The sequence below is a fragment of the Lycorma delicatula genome, chromosome 4 (assembly GCF_047948215.1).
Source record: "Lycorma delicatula isolate Av1 chromosome 4, ASM4794821v1, whole genome shotgun sequence".
Lineage (NCBI taxonomy): Eukaryota > Metazoa > Arthropoda > Insecta > Hemiptera > Fulgoridae > Lycorma > Lycorma delicatula.
In genome coordinates, this window is record NC_134458.1 from 7,223,307 (window position 1) to 7,244,625 (window position 21,319).

General features: G+C 28.8%; 1 protein-coding gene across 1 annotated transcript in view; it reads right to left on the minus strand.

The window, feature by feature from the left end:
- Nucleotides 1–20,100, minus strand: part of LOC142323074 (putative chitinase 2) — a 32,465-nt gene extending 12,365 nt beyond the window's left edge. Inside the window, exons 1-4 of the mRNA XM_075362230.1 lie at nucleotides 19,943–20,100; nucleotides 8,078–8,278; nucleotides 6,609–6,768; nucleotides 1,537–1,633 (exon numbers count right to left, since the gene is read on the minus strand). Of these exons, the coding sequence (XP_075218345.1) occupies nucleotides 1,537–1,633; nucleotides 6,609–6,768; nucleotides 8,078–8,278; nucleotides 19,943–20,033 (549 nt within the window). The 5' untranslated portion in view covers nucleotides 20,034–20,100. The remainder of the gene's footprint in view (nucleotides 1–1,536; nucleotides 1,634–6,608; nucleotides 6,769–8,077; nucleotides 8,279–19,942) is intronic.
- Between the last annotated feature and the right edge of the window lie 1,219 nt (nucleotides 20,101–21,319).

The following is a 21,319-nucleotide window of genomic DNA, read 5'->3' on the forward strand; positions in this document are numbered from 1 at the left end:
CAAAGAACACATACAGATATTTCAAACAACAGAATTAACTTTTGCAAATTACCTCATAGAAACAGGACACACATATAAAAACAGGAACCACACCATACAAATTTTATATATGGCACATAAAAACCAACATGTTAACATGTTCAAACTATATGAAATTTACAAGCATACTTTATTTGACATAAACACCATTTTATATAAACAAACATGACAGAAACTGTATATATTATTTTATAATTAAGGGACTTATTTTTTTTAAAGACGAGCACCATTAAAAATAATGCTAGTGTTAATTCCATTAAAGAAGATGCTGATAATTAGTTTTGAAGGTCTTAAAGAAACAAGTTCCAATAATTTTAAAGATAATTTGTACACAATCAAAAATTTTTTTTAAAAAATATCTTCCGAAATGTAATTTTTGATACCATTTTATGTTAATTTTATTTTTTCAAGTCTCATGGTCTCAAAGGTACCTACTTGAAAAATAAATAAAAATCTGGTAATTTCTTCCTTTTAACTGCTGTGAATTTCTGAAATAAATTTTATACAGTGTACTGCATATGGAGTAAGGCAAGATCACCAGCCTAGTTTAGTATATATGTTAAAAATATGATAAAAATGCTTTAGAAGAAAAGAAAGAATCAATGTAAGAGGAATGAAGATAATTTGTATAAGGTTCCCTGATGTCATGATGTTTTTAGGGCATGAAACACAGGATATTCTACAGATAATTTTAAAATTAGAAGACACTGTCATAAAATACATAATGAAAATTAAAACGGTTAAAGATACTTAGGTACTATGTTAATAGAAGATTCCAGAACTGAAAACAAGAACAGCAACCAGCTAAGGAAGCATTTAAGAGAAAGAAATCATTAAGATGAAGTTAGAGTTTAAGAAAAGTCTTGTGAAGTGTAATGTTTTGAGTATACAACTATATGAATGTGAAACGAGAACACTAAGAAAGGTTGAAGGTATTTGAAATGGAGGAGGCAGGAGAATTTACTCATAAATGGATTGAAAAAAGGGGAAATAAAAGAGTAATGAGGAGAGTTAATGGGAAAATAAAAGATTAATTAGAAAAACTCAGAATAGGACAGCCAACTGGTGAAATATAACATGAGAAGAGATGGATTAATTAAACAGTATTCGAAGAATTAGTAAAAGGTGCAAAAAAGAGAGACCAGAAAGATTAAAAATGATAGACAATATAAAAGGAAATGGGAGCTATCAGGATCTTAAAAGTTTAGCTCTGAATAGAGAAGAACGGAGATGGTGCAAAGAACGTGCTTCAAGGCAGAAAACTATATATGATGATTATGATTGTACAAGAATAAATTCAGGAGAGAAAAAAGCTTTAAAATACTAATATGACTTTAATGAATTTGCTGTTGAGACTCATAATTCTAAATCTAGGTTTCATCTTATATTGTAAAGTGAATAATTACAGATTTTATAATTATAAAATACTGCAATGTAAACACGTGAGGTGGAATGAATAAATAAAAAGTGTATAGCTAACATAAGTTTATAATTTACCTTTACAAGTGAAACAAAATTCATTTTGTCTTCAGGTTTTCCACCTCTACTTCCTGGATACTCCCAGTCCAGATCTAGTCCATCAAAACCAGACTTCCTTAAAAAGAGATTCCTTATTAAATGATTTATTGTTACTAGTAATATTCTATTAGAACAACTTATTTGAATTTAGCAGACTAAGCCAAATTTTAATGGCTTAAGCAAAACCAGTAACTGCTTTAATAGCAGCAGTTATGGGCTAGTCCATGCTGCTTGATATTGCAATAGCTTGGAGCTTGTGATGTTTGTATAGTGCAGATTTATGTGTAGATCATTAGTATATGTACAGATTATCCAGTCTTAGAAAAATGTTGAAATTCTTACCATTCATATGTTTTCTCTATATCAAATTCACTCATTTCCACTTATTACACTTTTATTCATCACCAACAGAAATGCTAGCATTCAATTTCTTTCATTTTACTTGTTATTGAATGTTTTATAAATTAATTACTAATATGTAATTACATTTTTATAATATGATTCTTTGGAAGACCCCAGCTATTTGGAGAAAGTATAACTTCTTGATTTGGTATACATAGGCAGTTGTCCCTGACTTCATTACAAATGTGGATTACTAGACCAAGATATACTGATAATTCAAAACCAACAATAGATTGGTGGCCAGGGACAGTAGCATCAGTGGTTCTCTTGGAGAATGCCCAGTTATGATGTAATTGTCAATATCAATGGATCATTATTAAAGAATTCTATAATTAATTTATTGTAGATTTAACTAACTTGAATAATTATTCCAAGTCAGTGTCTCAAACAAATTTATAATTGCTGTCAGAATTAGAATATAATGTTAATAATATTTAAAGATAGTACAAAATCTAAAACATAGTATAAATTTTATTAACTTGCTGATAACATATTTCCATTTCTTCAAGGTATTTTATGCTAAATATTTTAAAGTGTTTTCTGCTCTACTAGACAACCCTTCCATACTATTTATTTGTCTTTGACAATTTCAGGATTTGGGGCACAGTGACAAAAAGGAAGCCACTTCACAACACTGTGACCAAGAATATAATTTCTAACATATTTTTATACTGAAATGTTACTTGATTTAACTGATTTTGCCTCAGCCGTGCACAATAATCAATCGCTGGCTTTTCAGATTGGTTTACACTTCAATAACACTGCCTGATTGCCAACAAGCAGAAGCAGAACGTATATGGTTGATGTACATCCGCTTGATTAATGTAAATGTATATTTAATCAATACAAATTATATTTTTATTTGTCTAAAATCCTAGATTTTTTTTTGTGGATAACAGGATAGTAAGATTATAATAGCCAGCTTTTTTTTTTTTATAAAAGCTACAACCGACAATCCTTTTACCTAAATGCAAACTATTTCATAATTTATCTTAAAATACTCCACTAAAATCCATCTCATCATAGTCAATTTGTGAATTTCTTCAAATTTATTATAAGTGTTTACTAATTGGAAAAATAAAAATGCTTGCACTATAAAAAATAAATCTTTATAAGTTGACTAATAAGTAATTAAAACCAAATTGCTTTACTGTTTCGGACAAAAAAAATTAAATTAATTAAAATTTAAGGACATAAATCAGTTACATTAAAAAACAATCTACTGCCAACAGACAAATGAAGTGGCTTACTTTTTTCCAATATATGTTTTACTTAGATTTTAAATACTGTCATTCCGAAAATTAAGAAAGATTAAAATTAGATACAATGAAAATTTTATGTGCAATACTATATATTTAATATACTAAGTTAATACATGGGATATACATGATAAAAAAGATCTGAACTTATAGAATAATGTATTATAACAAAAATGCTTCATTATAATTGGTTCCAAGAAAAATAAGTTTTTTAAATTATATACCACAATACAACATAATGTATAATTAAATAACGTGTCGTATTTAAAAATGAAATTACAGGCACCATTACATTTTTCCTATAAGTGATTAAGTGTATGTATGTGTGTGTGTGTGTGTTGTGTTGTGTTAGAGAGAGAGAGAGAAGAAGAATTTATTTCTTTTACTTGTAGACTAATTTAAAATACACTTGTTACTGATTTATTACTACTAGGATGGATCAGAGCATAGTGACAGCTCTGTTACTGATGATTATATAAATCTCTCTACTCTATTTTACATAGAAAAAATTATTTTTATGTCCTTTAGACAATTTCAAGGCTAGATATAAGAAAAGTTTACACAACCAACCATTTCTTTGAACAAAAAGAAAATAAATTTTTAACAGAAGATGCATTTTATTATTATAAGATTTTACGAAGGGTACCTCTGGAGATACAAACATTTGTACAATAGATACTACTACCTACATTTGACTATATTAAAATGCAATAAAATTTTTATTTTGTTAATTTCTTAATCAGCTAGCTGTTTACTGATGTGACTACAAGTATTAAATGATGTAATATATTATCACCTCATATATTTGTCGTATATGAGGTGATTAATATCTAGATAACCATGTCAGATGTAGGTTTTTGATATATTTTGATATCATCCTTGTTGATCTCACCTTGACTATGGTGAATTCTAGAAGTCAAGTGATTTCTGTTCATATTTTATAGTTAGTGTTTTAATGTGTGGATTAGTGCAAGGAATGTGTGACATTGTTTTGGAGTGAAGACAGATATTGCATTTTATAGTATTTCTATTGACTAGACCAGAAAAATTTTGATGTACAATCTTTTGATGCTGAAGAATCTTTTATGTTTCGAAATGTGATATAATATAATTTTTTGTTAAACTTCATCTTCTTTTAAAACCAAGTGATCCTGCTAATAAAATTTTTAGATTATTGTTAATCTAGTCTGAAGATTTTTTGTCAGAACACTAATTTTTAATAAATTATCAATCTTTTCTAATTTAATGGGCATTACAACTCTTGAAAGAGAGTGGTATGAAAATTAACAGTAGAAAAACAGAGTATACGTTACTGAAAAAGAAGAATAGTAAAACTATTCTATTGTAGAATTATACACAACTATAATCAATTATAGTAAATTATAATAGATTAAATTATAGTATTCTATTATTATAAAACTATAATAGAATTATAAAACTACAGGATGAAAAATTAATAAATTGAAGTGTCTTGAGAAACATCGACAAGCATAGATTGAAGTAAAAAATAGAACAAAATATGGATAAAATAAAGAAAAATGTGGAAAACTGTAGTGAGGCTGGCAATAATATACGGTTTAGTGGCAGGAGCAAGTAAAAAAGGTAGATGAAAATGACAGGTAGTAGAGGTTGTATAGTAGAGTAACAAGAGAAGGCAAGACAAATGATTATGTAACAGGAATAACCAAAGTGAATCTTTTTGGAGCTACAGAAATAAAGGCCGAGATGATTTAGGCATTTGGATTGAACAAGTGAATAGTATGCTAAAAACAAGATTTGTAATTGGAACTGGCAGGAAAGAAAGAGAGGAAGACCAAAGTTATAATGGGATCAATGGCAACAGAAGATATATGTCTATATTTTATATACACTAACATGCAAACTAGCCCAAATACAGGGATTTGTTTTGTTTATTTCTATGTTGCGGTTACATTGCTTGACTACACCCATTATTTAAGTTGTCTGTATAATGTGAGGTTATTGTTCTTTGGTTATTTAGCAATTTCATATTATAAATAGTGCTTTGTGAAAGTTTATTTCATTTTTCATTACAAAATCATGTTTTCATATTTTTTGTTCTGTGTATCATAAATATATAATAATGGACGTAACTCAAAAAAAGCCTTTGAAAATTGTTTCTCTTTCTGAGCATACTAATATGACAATGACAAATAGCTTCTGAGTATGGCATTGGGCTACGGACAGTGAATGTTATTTTAAAACAATTTAAGAAAACTGGTTCCTTTTCATCTCAAAGGAAAGCAATATGTGGCCATAAAAGAAAAACTACTTCAACACAAAATTGGTTATTAGTGAGAAAAAGTAAACTTGATCCAAAATTATCTGCTGTGGACTTAAATCAAGAATTAGCAGCGATTGGAACAAATTTAAACATGACAACTGTTAGTTGCCAACTTCTTACAGCTAGTACACTTGTGAATCAATGCCAAATCGTGTACGTGAAGTGAAAGAATAAATGAGGACATTAATTACTAGATATTTACAAATTGTACAGGTATGATTTTTTTTGCTAACTAAAGTTACTTTTATTAAATAACATCTGTGTTTGATTACTTTGTGTGTGTAATTTTTTTTTGAAAATTCAAATAATAATAATTACCACTGTGCTAATAAAATTTAATATTAAACGAAATTTAAAACAGTAAATATATACTGTTTAAACTTACCATATTAAAATGGTAAATTTAACTTTTCTATTTACTGTGTTTTGGTATTTACATATTAATTTCAATTAATATATATATTTTACTGAAATTAATCTTTTTAAGGTTCATATTATTCCTCTGTACTGTTAAAGTATATATTTAATTCTATTAATATAAACCACCTAGTACAGACAATTGAGATAAGACAAATCTTATCATGTAAGTATTTTTGTGAGATCACGCATCCTGTCATGATTTAATTATTTAATTAAACTGCGTATTAGAAAACGATTAAAAATGTTAAAATTTTTAAATAATAAAGTCAGCCATGGACATGGTGTAATGTTTGTCACATTAATGTAATATTATAATGAAAATTCTGTATCAATTTATTATACGAGTGCTGTTATAATAAACTATATATAATAATAAGTAAATATATATATATATCATTCAACAAAATTTTTAATGCAAAGAACACATCTTATTCTGCAAAAATCCGTTATGTAAAACATGGGAATTTTATTACACATTATCCTGTTTGAAAAATAGAAAACCTTTATCTCTTCTTCTTGTTCAAAAATAGGAATCCCTATTTTTTCTGTGTTCAGAATAGAACCATTTTAGGTTTATAAAATGGAACAAGAACAATGTAAAACATCATTGTAGATTTAATCTTTGGTTAAAATTATAACCAATCTTAAAATCTGAACAGTAGACTCACTTTAAGAATTTCACTACACTTTCTATAAATGTTTTCCTTTTGGTTGCAGATTGGGCTAAAGCAGAATACTTTTCTGAACCTTCATTCCAGCCTCCTATAGCCAATGTAACCTTCAAGTGCGGATAAGTCTTTTTCAATGATGTCATCCTTTTAAAACTTCCTGCAACAGATAAAAACTGTTTTAGCTTTTATACATTTTGTATATGTAAAACAGCTCTGTAAAATGAAATGTTAGTGCAATTTTAATATTTCATTCTCAGAAGCCAAGTGTAATTATTAATTTGTTCTGTTAGTGTATATATATATATATATATTTTATGTTAAGTACCATAACCGCAGTGGTTGTAGGTGAATTGACATGATCAAATCACTTCCAAATAATATATCCATTTTCAAGAATAAAAGCGCTAATTTTAGGCTTACCAATGAAGTTGAAGAGTGAAGTGGTTTCCAGTTACTTTCTTTAATGGGCCAAATATATAATTGCATATCAGCATGTCAAGCACACAAAAATTATGTTGATATTTAGCCTTACAAGTGATGTTTTCATTCTGTATACCACAAGGATGGCTGCGTACTGTTTACCTCAGAGAAATCAACAATGATTGAATTCTCTTTTAAGGCACTTAACATATATCACAGCCATTAGAAAAGCTGATACAGATAGTATAAAATTAATGTTTCCCTTTCTGTTGTGAAAAACAACGTCTTATATCATTATAATGATGGTATCTTAAAATGCATTTCAGTGTAAGTAAATCAGGGAAATATTTAAATATTTGGTCAAAGGACTGCTTTAGAGCAGTGATGAAGCTGTTTTAATTTCATGAATAATTTTAAAAGTAAAAGCTTATCATAAAATAGATTCTGTTTTAACATAGAACAGAAAAAGTAATTCAGTACACGTCAAAGGGCAAGTCAAATTGTGATAACATTTTAAAATTATTAAAAATTGAACAACTCTCTTTCAAAGAAATGGAACTTTTTTTCTAATAGCTTTCTGGAGATAACTAACATCATATTTTTCAGTGGCATATCCAGTAGCACTGAAATCAGTTGTGCCCTATTAACATTGTTACCAGTATCTTCACTTGAAGAAGGATCAATAGATTTAGCTTCAAGAAGTTTAAATAATAATTAAATCTAATATTTTCGCCAAAGATTATTTCCCTCCTGTTAATATTAAGAATTATTTGGTCAGTTATCAAAGTGATTTAAAAAATGTTTTGAAAATTATACCAGGTTAGTTCCACTTCATTGGCAACAACCTTTTTAATAAGTTAATAAAAATATTGTATGCAGAACAGTTATTTATTGAACTCTTGTCAGAATTGTAAATTTTTTCATCAGTTTATAAATAAGATATTTACTGTTTATCAGAATATTTTAAAAAGGAGCTTCTTTTATAACAACCAAATTGACCGGTTAAGAATATTATCATATTATTGCCTTTAAAAACATTTATTTACCTTTTCCACCATCTTCTTCTAAATCATTGTAGGTATCAAGACTTACAATTGTACTAGTATTTTCATTTAGACCTGCAAAAGCGTAAACTAAATGAGAACAAAGAGATGGATCTAAATCATCAATTGTAAATTTCCCTTGATCTGGACGATAGGTAGCCCAACCAGCCACATAGCAGACAGTTACAGCATTATGTTGCCAACCTAGAAAATATAAAACACATAAATATTAGATAATAAGTGAATGAAGTTGTAAGTGATTATAAGTAGTTTGTTAAATTATGGTACTTCTATGTACTAATACAATATTTTAATACACAAAATACTTATCCAGCCAAAAAAACACAAATTTAGTCCAAAACTAGCCAGAAAATTACAGGCAGACCGATCCAGCATCCAAGAACTAGAAAATTATTAAATCTAGTAATTTTAAAAACTTGCGGATTTTACTTCATAGCTAATACAACTGCAACAGTTTTTTATGGATACAAGAAAATTTACTATTATTCAGTAAATAAGTAGGCGTTTTTTTAGCTACGTATGTAGATATGGAAGATAATATATGATTAGCATACCATAAAAAAGTGAAAACTAGAAATAGATCACATAAATTAAATGAAGATTTTCTATGGATAAAATATTAGTAATTGTTTATTAATGACAATAAGGAAATGATGAAAAATTATTTTATTTCATTTGGATAAAGATATATTTCACTGAAACTCTATTTTTTATTAAACTATTTGAAAATGAAATAGATTCTTCATATTAATATTGATTGTGCACTGTTGTTTAATGAACAGTTAGTCATAAATTATAGAAGAGTAAAATTAATTCTTCTTTTTCAGTTATTGTTTTCTAGCATTGTGTAGTTCTGAGGGAAGAAAGGAACAGTCATCTAACCCATGATTTTTCACTTTTAACAAGGATCTGGCTGAACAATCTGTAGTCTAGTAGAATATTTCCACATGCAACATAATTACAAGATGTCTGAGATTGTCTGTTTTAAAACTAATAGCTCTTAAATCTTTGAAAAGGAGTTTTTGTTGCAACATATAATTAAGATGATGAAGGTAGTTAATTCATAGAAGATAATTGACTTTGTGAATAATAAAATTTGGGCTGAAAAATGCTAATTAAAACCTACCAACAGCTATTCAAAGACTTTTCAAAGTCCCACCTATAAAATCTCTCCTTTCTTTCCATTTTTACAATTTAGATAGTATAAAATAAGAAAAAGTATAGGTTACCCTATTAACATAAAAAAATAAGCCTTACATCATAATTCAAGGGTTACTGAAACTTATTACTTATACTTTCAAAAATATCAAAAAAACATAACAATAATCAAAAAATAGAATGTCATGCTTTGACTAAGGTAATTTGAAGAAGATTATTCCCTTTTTTTACTTGATGCAAACTCCCAATTACCGGAAAATTGCCACAAACTGGAATAAGAAATTAATATTAACATAGCTTAAGGATTGAACTGAAGATCGCACAACAACTAGGAACAGATGATGATATGACAAAATTGGTGGCAATATATTCACAAAATTCCACAAGTGGGTGTGGAATTGATATCTATGATATGAGGGAAGTTTGATCTTACAGTTTCATTCGAATACATAGAATGGTTTTATCTTAAAAAATATGATTTGATAAGCCTTTTTGTACTTTCCATATAAATATATATAACAATTATTTACAATAGCAAACAAATATTTGTAAATTTCTTTTTTCCAAAAATAAAAAAATAAATAGTGTGCACATTTATTAAATACAAATTGTAATTTCTGTCTACGTAAAAGCATGTGTGCCTTCCCTATTAAGGATTTTTTATCATTTCCAATTGGTTATACCTTAGATTACAAGCTTGCAGACGTCATCTCCACCATTTGCAACTTATCTTCCAGTATTCTCTATCCAATGCCTTCTTCATACAAATAACTATTTCTTCCCTCTTAGTCTCTCCAACCATCTTAACTGTCCTCATCTTTTCCACTTTATCATTTCAGTCTCCCATCAGAATTAGTTAGGTATACCTCCAAGTTTTATATTTATATATAACCCGACTTAATTTATTATAGAAAACCACTCTATCCAAATAGTCTGATAATATAGCAGCAGCCTGTATCCAGATTAATACTAGATCTTTATTTTTCAGTTAACTTAATTCTTAAAATCTTCATGCTTACTTCATTAAATTCAATAATGTGATTTTTCTATTTTTTATTAATTATAAATCTCACTAAACTCAATGGAAAAATATGATATTACTACTTAAATGTAAACTATGTAAAAATTTTGAAAATAAAACAACTAAGCATACTAAAGAACGTTAGTTTGATCTATTAACCCGTGGAAAGCAATGGACTCATTTTAGCTTTATGCGTCAACTGCCCAATATAAAAAACTATTCCAACCTTTTTAAATCATGTTACAATTAACTGTGTTACATTTATACATTACATAAACTTACTGGCTTACAAAGTAAAGCGTTAATATATATATATATATATATATATATATATATATATATATATATATATATATATATTCATAACTAACTTTACCCTCAAGTTTTCAATTTAAAAGAAGGGGTTTTCAACAGATTTTAGTATAAGAAAAATATCTTAAAATTTATAAAATGTGTTTAATTAAAAAAAAAACTATAGGTCAATTGAATTGGTAACTCAACATAAATAACTGAATTCAGTTAATTGTACAAGAAGGTTTTTTATTTGTTCAATTAAATAAACACTATTACTGCGAAGAAAATAACCATTTACTTTACGACTTGACAATTTTTTTTCCTGTTTAGCCTCCGGGAATCACCGTCAGGTATTACTTCCGAGGATGATATGTATGAGTGTAAGTGAAGTGTAATCTTGAACAATCTCAGTTCGACCGTTCCTGAGATGTGTGGTTACTTGAAACCCAACCACCAAAGAACACCGGTATCCACGATTTAGTTTCAAATCCGTATAAAAGTAACTGCCTTTACTAGGACTTGAACGCTGGAACTCTACCTCGAAATCAGCTGATTTGCGAAGACGCGTTCACGCTAGACCAACCCGGTGGATTAATAATCTTTGTCTATTACGATACAACTCTACCGTTTCTAAATCTAAAATGTCGATTTTCATAAAGTATAAAAAATGAAGACAGAACGTGTTTACAAAATAGATAGATGAATTCGTATTTTTTATTAAATAAAAAGAAAAGTTGTTTAGATCGGCCATATATTATTGTTACTGTGAAATAACCTATGTTATTTGAAACGATCCTATGAATCAAACCGCTCAAAAATATTTATAACGGGTTTTACATCGCACTTAAGAAAAGATAAATAATTTAACAAAGATATTATCGTATTAGAAAAGTTTGCTTAAAGATTCAATAAAGATTTGGAATCATAGTTTAAAAGTTTCACGGTTTTCCAAAACTATAAGTAAGTTTTTGAAACCCTTTATTGACGAATAACTATTCAAATATTGTTTACCGTAGCTAACGTTTTATTTCAGACAAGAATAATTTACTACCTATTTTTAATCTATTTAACGAAAAATAATTGTATGTGGTCCATAATTGAAAAATGGTTGTGCACCAATGAAATATTTATATTTTTTATTTGAACGTTTTAAAATGGCCTTTAGATAATTGTTTTATCTGTTCAAGTTTATAGAACATAATTGCATGCACAGGTGTGGTTCGTATAGCATCTAAGAAAAAAACACTGCATACACTTCGAACTGTAATAACGTAGCGGCAAGAAGACCTTAAAACTAACTATAGAGAAACTCCCTGCAGAGGAAAAGACAAAAGAATTTAATGACGAGACCGTTATTTAGTAAAACAGATCTGCAATAAATTAGTCATTGTTACTGGTCGGTACCTTAGAATCCGGGTAAGGTATTATAGCGTAATGCTGCTCTACGTTAATTATGTATGTTAAGTTAGATTTCACATCTGTATTCAAACGTTCAAGATTGTATGTAGGCTAATTCCCAATGTTCGATCTCTACTATCAGTACTGTATCTAATTTTATACTAGAATTATTTTGCAAACTTAAATTTAATATAATAGTTTTTTTATTGGTTAAATATTTCGTAAATGATTATATTTTTATTTACTTATCTTTAAGTATAATTTTAAAAATATCTAAATGTGATCAATTCTACGTTTTGTTATGCCGGTATATGGGTTTTTAACGGTGAAAAATAACATTTTATTGTTATAAAAGAAAAATAGGCTGTTTAAAACGCTTCAATTGATCAAAAGAAATATTTTTGTTGAGATTGCAGATCACGAATGAGTCATTTAACGAAATGTAACAAAACTTGAAAACAACATTTATTATATTCCTTCTACGGGTAATCTGAATTTTAATTTCGTAAAAAAATCCTTATTAAAAGATTACGTAGCTGTGATCTGAGAAGTTTAATAAAGCCGGAACTGTAAAATTTACTGTGGAAAACATTTTATACAAACTAGGGAGCCTGTGCTACTCAGCAACAGGGAAACGTTTAGGATGATTCAGGTGTAACCAACACAACTAATTAGAGAAAACGTGGCGTTAACGGTAAATGCCTAAATGGTAACTAACAATACCTGTCCCCATTTCTTCTTTCCCGCTTTCAAAAAAAAAAAAAAAAAAATAAATATAAATTAGATATAAGTTAATGTTTAATTAACATTTATGTAAGAGAATCAAGTTGTTGCTATGTTTAAGATAGCCATTAGCCATTCCACCGAGCTGTTTTCATCTAATCATTTCATTCCCTTATTACCTCGGTTGGTATTCTTATATACGATACGGTTGACTATTATCACCCCCAGAAAATACAATGATGTTAATATTTTTTATGCTTGTTAATCGTTAGCCTGGAACTTCGTAACGCTCGGGTGGCGATTCAAAATTATTTCACTCATGGCGGATTATTTCGAGTTTTGAAATCGAATGTATACTTTCTGAAATGTTTCGATGCGTGACGATAATATTAAATCTCAAAATTAATACGTGACTGTATTCCGGTAGACCAGTGTTACGTATTTATGTATGACTTTATAACAATACAGCAATGCAAGCTAACAACTGTGCAGGAGCCGACGAACTCGATACTAAAAATGTGAAAATTAACCGATTCCATTGTCGCCGACATGCTTTCGCTACTGGCCGTGAACGACGCTATTACATTCTTATTGGAAAAGTGAGATTTATAGAACGCTTCAATAAATCAGCAAGTTTTGTTGAAAATAAAATAAATCCGTAGTTGTATAGATAAAAAAATAACTGGATTTATTTTTAAAGGATAAATTAACCGTTATAGAAAAATGAAAACAAAAGGACAAATAAATCTTTCTTATGCACCTGCATACTAAATGTACAATCGTTTATTGCATTATTCTTCTATATAGTATTGTTTATTAACGGCATGTTTTCCATAGTTTTTCTTCTTCTATTATTTTATTCTCATTTTCTTCTGCCTTTCTCACATTCTCTCTCAGATTTCTTTATTCCATTTGTTATTTTTTTATTAACACGATCGGTTATAATCTCTATTCATCTCTCTATGATAACACGAAAAAACTGATCGAACTCTTCCCTCTGTCATTTTTTGTAAATATGTTGTGATAGAAACAAGGAAGGAAAAATTAAATACTGATTCTGAACTATGTCAAATGTTTATGCAGACTTGATCATTTCAGATGATACTTTGTAATATCGAAACGAAAATAAATTAACATAAAATTACGATATACTGTCTAAATTACTTTATATTGGAGAAATATAAAGAAAATAGACTACAAAACGGTAGCCGATGAAAATTTTTTGATCGTTAATTACTTTTATTAAAAAAATGTTAAGCCGTTTACTTCGTGAACAAATTGATATCTCATTTGTTGATACCGGTTGATAAATATCGCTGTTAAAGTGGATCGCAAAAATGATGCAGTCTTGTCAATTTTGTGCTTGTTTTCGCTTCCTTTAAAAATCGAATTAATGATAATAATCTCTATTATTAGACTACATAATTGTTAGACTGCATTATTTTTATTACGCTAACTTCCGAGATAGCTATATTGTTTCTTAAGTACTATTTGTTTGTATATTAATATTGTCTACTATTTATTTATTTATTTTGTTCGCTTATTTACATTTATATATGTATTCTTTTCGTAGTGTTTACTGATGATGACCGTTTACAATCGAAATGACCATCTTAGTTTAGCAAAAAATAAAGTATTTGATTTTCACAAAAAAGTTTATTAAAACGCCACAACAGCTGTTTCGGTACACAGTGCCTTCCTCAGGTGTTAAGAACAGAATACTAAAGTTAAAAGTACAACGCGACGAAAAAGTACAGAAACCAAAAAAGCATAAAGATAAAGAGCAACAATAGGGAGTGTACTCACGAATCTGTAAAAAATATATAAATAGTAATTATTATTGGTCGAAAATCAAATAAATAAATATTATCGGTTAAATATTATTGGTTTTGGTGAAAATCAAATAACGTGTTTGTTTATTTACTTTTGTTACGATGGATTTTCATCAAGTAACGCCTTCATCCGTCGATTATCTTAGTTTAGCTTATAAATAACATTTTTATATATAGTTTTATGGAGGCTAACTTTTTTCCAATTTTAATTTAAATAATAAGTGATAATATAATGAAAATCATTCGAGTATCTGTTTTGGTCGCTAATTTATTATTCCTGATAAATAAAACTTTATGAAATAATGCGATTGTAACTGTAAATAAATTAAGAAATATTCACGGATATTCACGGTTTTTATGATAATACTGATTAAAATCGACGATAATTTTCCTTAACTATTGTGATTATAAAAAAAAACTACGCAATGTTGCCAATTTTAAAATAACCCCTTTTTAAAATGTAGTAATTTAATTCACTAAAACTAGTATCTTTTACTGTTTTCGAATATTGTGTTTTTTTAACGTCCATCATGAAACAGGTCCTTATATAATTTGACTTAAAAAAATAATCACCTTTATGTGTAAAATTAAGTAATTCTTCATATCTGAATAAAAATAAAAAAAATCAGTTAATATTCTTAATGCGTTTTCAAATGAAATACGCGGTGGGGGGGGGGGGGGATCACATTCTATATTTAAAATAAACATTAGATACTTATTAATCAGCCCATTCTAAATACAGGAAAATGAGTATTTAATTCCAAGAATAAACATTCGTATAAAAAGGAATCGTTTAATATTTCTATTTTATTTCCAAGAATGTTGCAGTATGTACCTGCTAATGTGACTATTAAATGAACAAAGAAATGCAAGAAGGAGGAAAAATAGCGTGTGCGAAGTTGTAACTAAAAAACTGGTTTATAAAATAGGAGTTAGTAATATCAAGTTATTGAAGGCCAACTGTTTATTACGCAGGCCTATTTCTAAGTGTGGTGATCATTACATACAAAAAAAAATAATGCGGTTAAGTAGTCTTGTGTATATTAATTTTATGAAGATTTATGTATATAATTTTTAAATCATCCATTCTCGCGGTCTAATAAATATTTTGCTACGTAGCCGTAAACGTATAATTCCTTTCGGCTAATTTTATGAGCTTAAAGGAAAAGGTATATATATATATAATCTTTTTTTATTAAAATACTAAGTTTGCGATTAAGAAATTTATTTCAAGGTATACATAACTATATTATGATTTATAATACTTTTCACAGCATTTGCTGCCGATATAATCACAACAAAAACGGTCAAATACATTCGTTTCAGTACGTCTGTGGGAGTACTAACAGACCTTGAACGTCTAAGACAACCGATGGAAATTTTATAGTGTGACGTTAGTATTAATTACGTAACGGGAAAGTGAAATACGGTTAACGAGAAAGAAAGAAGAAGCACAAAATAAGCATATGATTTCTTCATTAAACCTACAGTTTCATTTTTAGGAAACATTGATACGAGTATGCTGAATTCTGTTTTTATAAAAATAAAAATTCAGGGGTCGTAAAACAATTAAACAGGTGTAACATATACGCGCATCGAAAGGTTGTAAATGCTAAACAAATGGTATAATCAGATTGTAAAATAAAAAAAATTCAGAGTGGAACATAAGTTCGCTGGAAATAAATAGTCTAATAGAACCAAACAGCATCGTTATGTAAAGAAGAAACGTGTTCGAAAACTTTTCTTTTTTGTCTACTTGTCTTTATTTTTAAACAAAATTCGTACGTCAATAGTAAACTTAAATACTCTACCAAAATATGGCTACAAATCTTTAATCCAGGACTTTAACAAAATAAGACACTTTTACTTCAAATAAAGGTTAAACCTTTATTGATAACCTTTATAAAGGTTGTTACCTTTTCACTTTTATAAAATTTTTTTATTGCGGTTTTTTAAATTTTTGAATCAACATCTTGATAATAATTATTTTAGTGAAATTCTCTAAATTCGGTAAAATTTAAAACACTTTCTTTTGAACAAAATAATATCTCGCTATTTAAAACCGATTTCAAACCGCTAACACTGCGATTTCCATTTCATCCTCGTACAGTAAAATGTTCTATATTTTAAAGAACACCGACGGGTCTTTTTTCTGTTATTAATTTAATAATTAACAATATTTTAATAAATAGCGTACTTAATATATAAGAACTGTTTAAAGCTGCCAATTTTGACTTCAATTAGTGGTTCAACATATGTCACAATAAAGAATATTGAACACATAATACGAATAGTACATTATTTTTATTTTTTTAATAAATAAATACGCGATTATTTCTTTTTCCCATGAATTTTGTTATTTTAAATAGATCACACGACCGAAAATTTGGAATAAAATATTTCTATCGGTTAAATATAATTTATTTTAATACAGTCCTGTTATAAAAATATAACAATAATTTTACAGATTATCTATTAATAAACCATCTACTTTTTCATAATGAAAAAACGAAAATCGGTACAAAATTCAATAGACCTTTCCTAATCTTGCGACTAGAGCATTTATGCTAAAATTATTATCATAACTGATAGGTTTAAATCGTATTTGAATAAATCGCTTCAAATTTTAAGTAACATAAAAAAACCAAAGTTTGACATATGAAAATTATCAGGATGTTGACAATTTAAAGATTGAAATTGTCGTCGTTTTGAAATTTTGTTAACATAAAATTTATCTATGTCGCAGAAAATATCGGATTATAAAACTGTACCGGATTTTATACAATATTTCGATCCTTTTTTTATGCTTGAATTAAAACAAAAACCCATATAAGGGCAGACAGACAGAAAAGTAAACATATTTTAATTGAACCTTCATGGTATTTTAATGAATTATTTCTGGAAGTCATTCAAGGTTTTATAAAAAAAGATAAAAATCTCAAAATTATACTGAATGAGTCCTGGGCGTAGAAATTATGTTTCTCTAGATTTAACAATTTCGTAGTAGAATGAATCGAGTGCTGTTAAGATTCGGTATAGTATAATAAAGTTAGATTCCTTGACACGGAGACAAAGTAAATCGGTAAATCCTTAAGAATGTTTTATATGATTTATAAATTTGACTATTTCCGTTCACATCACTGATGATATGAAACACTTTTCCGTGCGTTTCACATCCGCATCTTAACTCGCATCCATCTCTGAAAACCCTACATAATTCACAAAAAGCTGTATCTCCATCAATCGAGGATTTCTAAAATCTGGGTGAACAAAATTACCGTTTATGAAGTGAGTAAAAGTTTACGAAAATAAAACTATTTGATTTTCGTAAATCAAGCGCAAAAATTTATATTTATTATTGTTTGAAATATTATATTTTTGAACATTTTTTTATATCTGCCAGCAATTTTCACAAAATTATTGGAAAAAAAAAGTTTTTTTAAATTAAATATATTCTTATTATTTGTTACTATTTTAGAAATACCGGTCGAAGGAACTCGATTTAGATTTAGTGTTAAGCTCTTATTGTAAAATCCACCAATAAAAGTAAAAAATTGCTTCACGAATAGATGCGTATCTTTTGGAATGGAATGGAATGCAAAGTTGGCGGGAGTTTATTTCTCCCTACAAATCGCAGAACCTGGACAGAGTCTCTTGCTGCTGGATGATTCTAATCGGGCGTGTTTTTTTAAAAGGTTTATTTTAAATGGGGGGTCTAATTTTTCAAGTTTTGTTTACGATTTAGTATTTTACGGACGGATTTAATTGCATTCCAATCCGTTGTTAAACCAGCGTTATCGAACCCATTTTATGGGTCGACCGCGGAAGGCTAGGCTTATGAAACCTGTCCTCCCGACATAATTCCCCTTCAGACCGTCCACTGAAGTCCTTTCGGTGCTAACGCTTCATAGGCTAGCAGGAATACGCCACAACGGGGCACTAACTATCAGGAGGGAGCAATGCGACCCCTACTCCGGAGGAGTCGCAATTGCTGGTTTATTTTAATTAAATTGTAAGTGTTAAAGGAGAGGTTGTGTAGAAGTTCTTCATCCACTTCTGTTATGGCGCGTATCTTTTTCCCTTACATACTACCTTTTATACACATACTTACCAGCTTAAAGAGCACTTAAGGAAGGTTTCGGATTATCTAAAACTATTTCTCTTAGCTGTACTGAGAGATAGTAATCTGATATATTTTCTATAGGTTTCGAATTGTTTAAATGTAGAACTTTTACCATACATACATATATATATACACACCGAATCGAATACAGTATAAAATTACCGTTAGTCAGTCATACAGTAAAATGGAAAGATTGGCAAAAACATTTAAAATTAGATGGGGGTTGATAAAATTTGAAACAGAGGTCTTAAAACGTGTACAAGAAGAGGAAAATCTATCAGAATGTTATATACAAATTAAATTACTCTGACATAATATTAAGAGATTCTGATATTAATTAATGCGGTACCGTAACGGTTTGTACAAGGTAAAATCTGTACAGAAAAGACAAACGCTGGAATATATAGAATAAATAACTGAAGATGTAGGATATACTGAACTGGTCGAGGCTATAAGATTATCATAGAACAGAAAGTTCTACGTAATAACGTAGTATCAAAATGGTCAACAAGCTGACGGCTTCAAAAAAAATCTTAACAGGCTTTTCACTAAAGTTATTTTATTGTTTGTTTAAAAATCTTACAAGTTAATATTTCCTCAAAATCCTACTTTCACTTAATATAAATAAATAGCAGATATGCTTAATAGTATTAAAAACTAATATTACTTTTAAGAAAACCTTATTTCTTTGTTTAGAAATAATAGAATCTTCAAGGTAGTCTTGCGGCCGAATGAAAGACCTTTCATTACGTGTAGAAAAAAATTTGTTTCCTCTATTTTAACGATCGAAGACGGATAAAAAAATATATACAATTATATAATACCCACCGAACTATAAAAGCACTCGCGATAACAAACAAAGGATTCTTTGCTTCATATAACCTGTATATTAAGTATATTAAATATTTGCTTAATGTTACATGATTTAACAGTAAAATATATTTTTTACAACTATCGTAGCACGCGAATATTAATAATAACGTAATTAATATTTAAAACACATATAATAAATCGATTGTTTTTAGAATTATATGAAATCTCTAAAGTGTGACGATTATATTTTTATTTCGATTTAAATGTAATATAAAAAATACACAATAATGATATTATATAAAATTAATCGATTGAAAAGTTTACATATCGTTGAAGGATATCGATCAAGGATTAAAGGATAGTCTGTTAGTCATATTTGACGTTTTGAATTAGAAAGTAAAAATTATACGAAAAGTAACGTTCTTTGTATAACGTAGTACAGATTAAATTAAAATCTAGTGTCATTCGTTAGTTAAAATAATTACCTGACATCGGCATTCTTGCGCATCGTACACCGAACAAAATCGATATACCAATCCACGCCAATATTATAACACCTGTATCGGTTCGAGTCATGGCGAAACACTGAAACAGAACAGACAGCGTCCGTTCTGCGTATAGCTTTTACCGTTAAACGTGGCTGCGACCTGGAAGCGACGATCCCTACCACCGTTATCGTTACTCCTACCAAACTTTCTTTTTTTTTTCTCTGGAGGGGGATACATCTCAAGAGTTTGAGGAATATTATTTGCGGTCTGTACGTTTATTCTGCTGCAGATTGTGTTTCTGGTCGGAAATTCGGGACGTGCCGCTCGGCAGTGGCATACGTCATGACTCGAGTTAAGAAGTTCTTATTGTTTTATACACCGGTCCAGACGAGTAAAAGTAACACCCGATGTTGTCGAACCGAACGCCTAGTTGTATCTTATACATCCGAGGTCAGAATGAAAAGTGAAATGCTTGACGTAGGAGCTTTGACCGACATTAATATAGAACATAATGTTTTGTTTTCATAAAAATATATTTTGTATAATCATTCGCTATATATTATTCGACCGTTAATTTTAATCACCATTACTTTTATTTTTACCGCCTGATATAATAGGTAAAAATAATAAAAGTCAGTAAATAATGACCGATATAGTCACATCCTCTTTTCTCAAAAAGAGGACACGATTTAAGCAATATTTTTTCGTTACATCTGTTATTTTCCCGGCATTTTTAAACGCCTATCTACATAATTAATTTGTTATCTAAATAACTAATTTGTTATAGAGCAGGATTTAACAAATTTAAAAAAATAAAAATTAACTTACAATTTCTAAGGTTTACAGGCAAACACTTAAAAGAAATATTTTGTCCAAATATTATTTGATTTAAAAACATAAATTTGAGTACATTAGGTACCACGGTCTTAAACTTCCAAGCGGCCCCTGACATGAGACGTGAAAAATCACCGATCATGAAATATCACAGCTATTCTCTGGGCAAGCATCCAAAACCACAATTACCGGCTAAAGTGAGGAGCAGAGTACTTTCCTGTCGCCTTCGTTGTCGAACTGTACATTCAGTTCCTCAAGAGCAAGCCCAGCCCAGTAAAATGCTGGTGATTTTCAGCCCTGTAATTGACATCTTCATTCCGTTCATCACAAGGACTGACTGCATTGGGAACATAATTTCTCTTAGAGAAAGCAAACCTGGCCGGTAACTTTTGCACATAAGATGCTTTATGCGCATCAAATTATCAAAAAGACTGATATATATTTATACATATAACGTAAAGTAACAAAGTAATATTTTTCTATTGTGAAACGATCCCTTTTATAAGCATTTTAACTCACCAGGAAAAACATGCTGCTTTC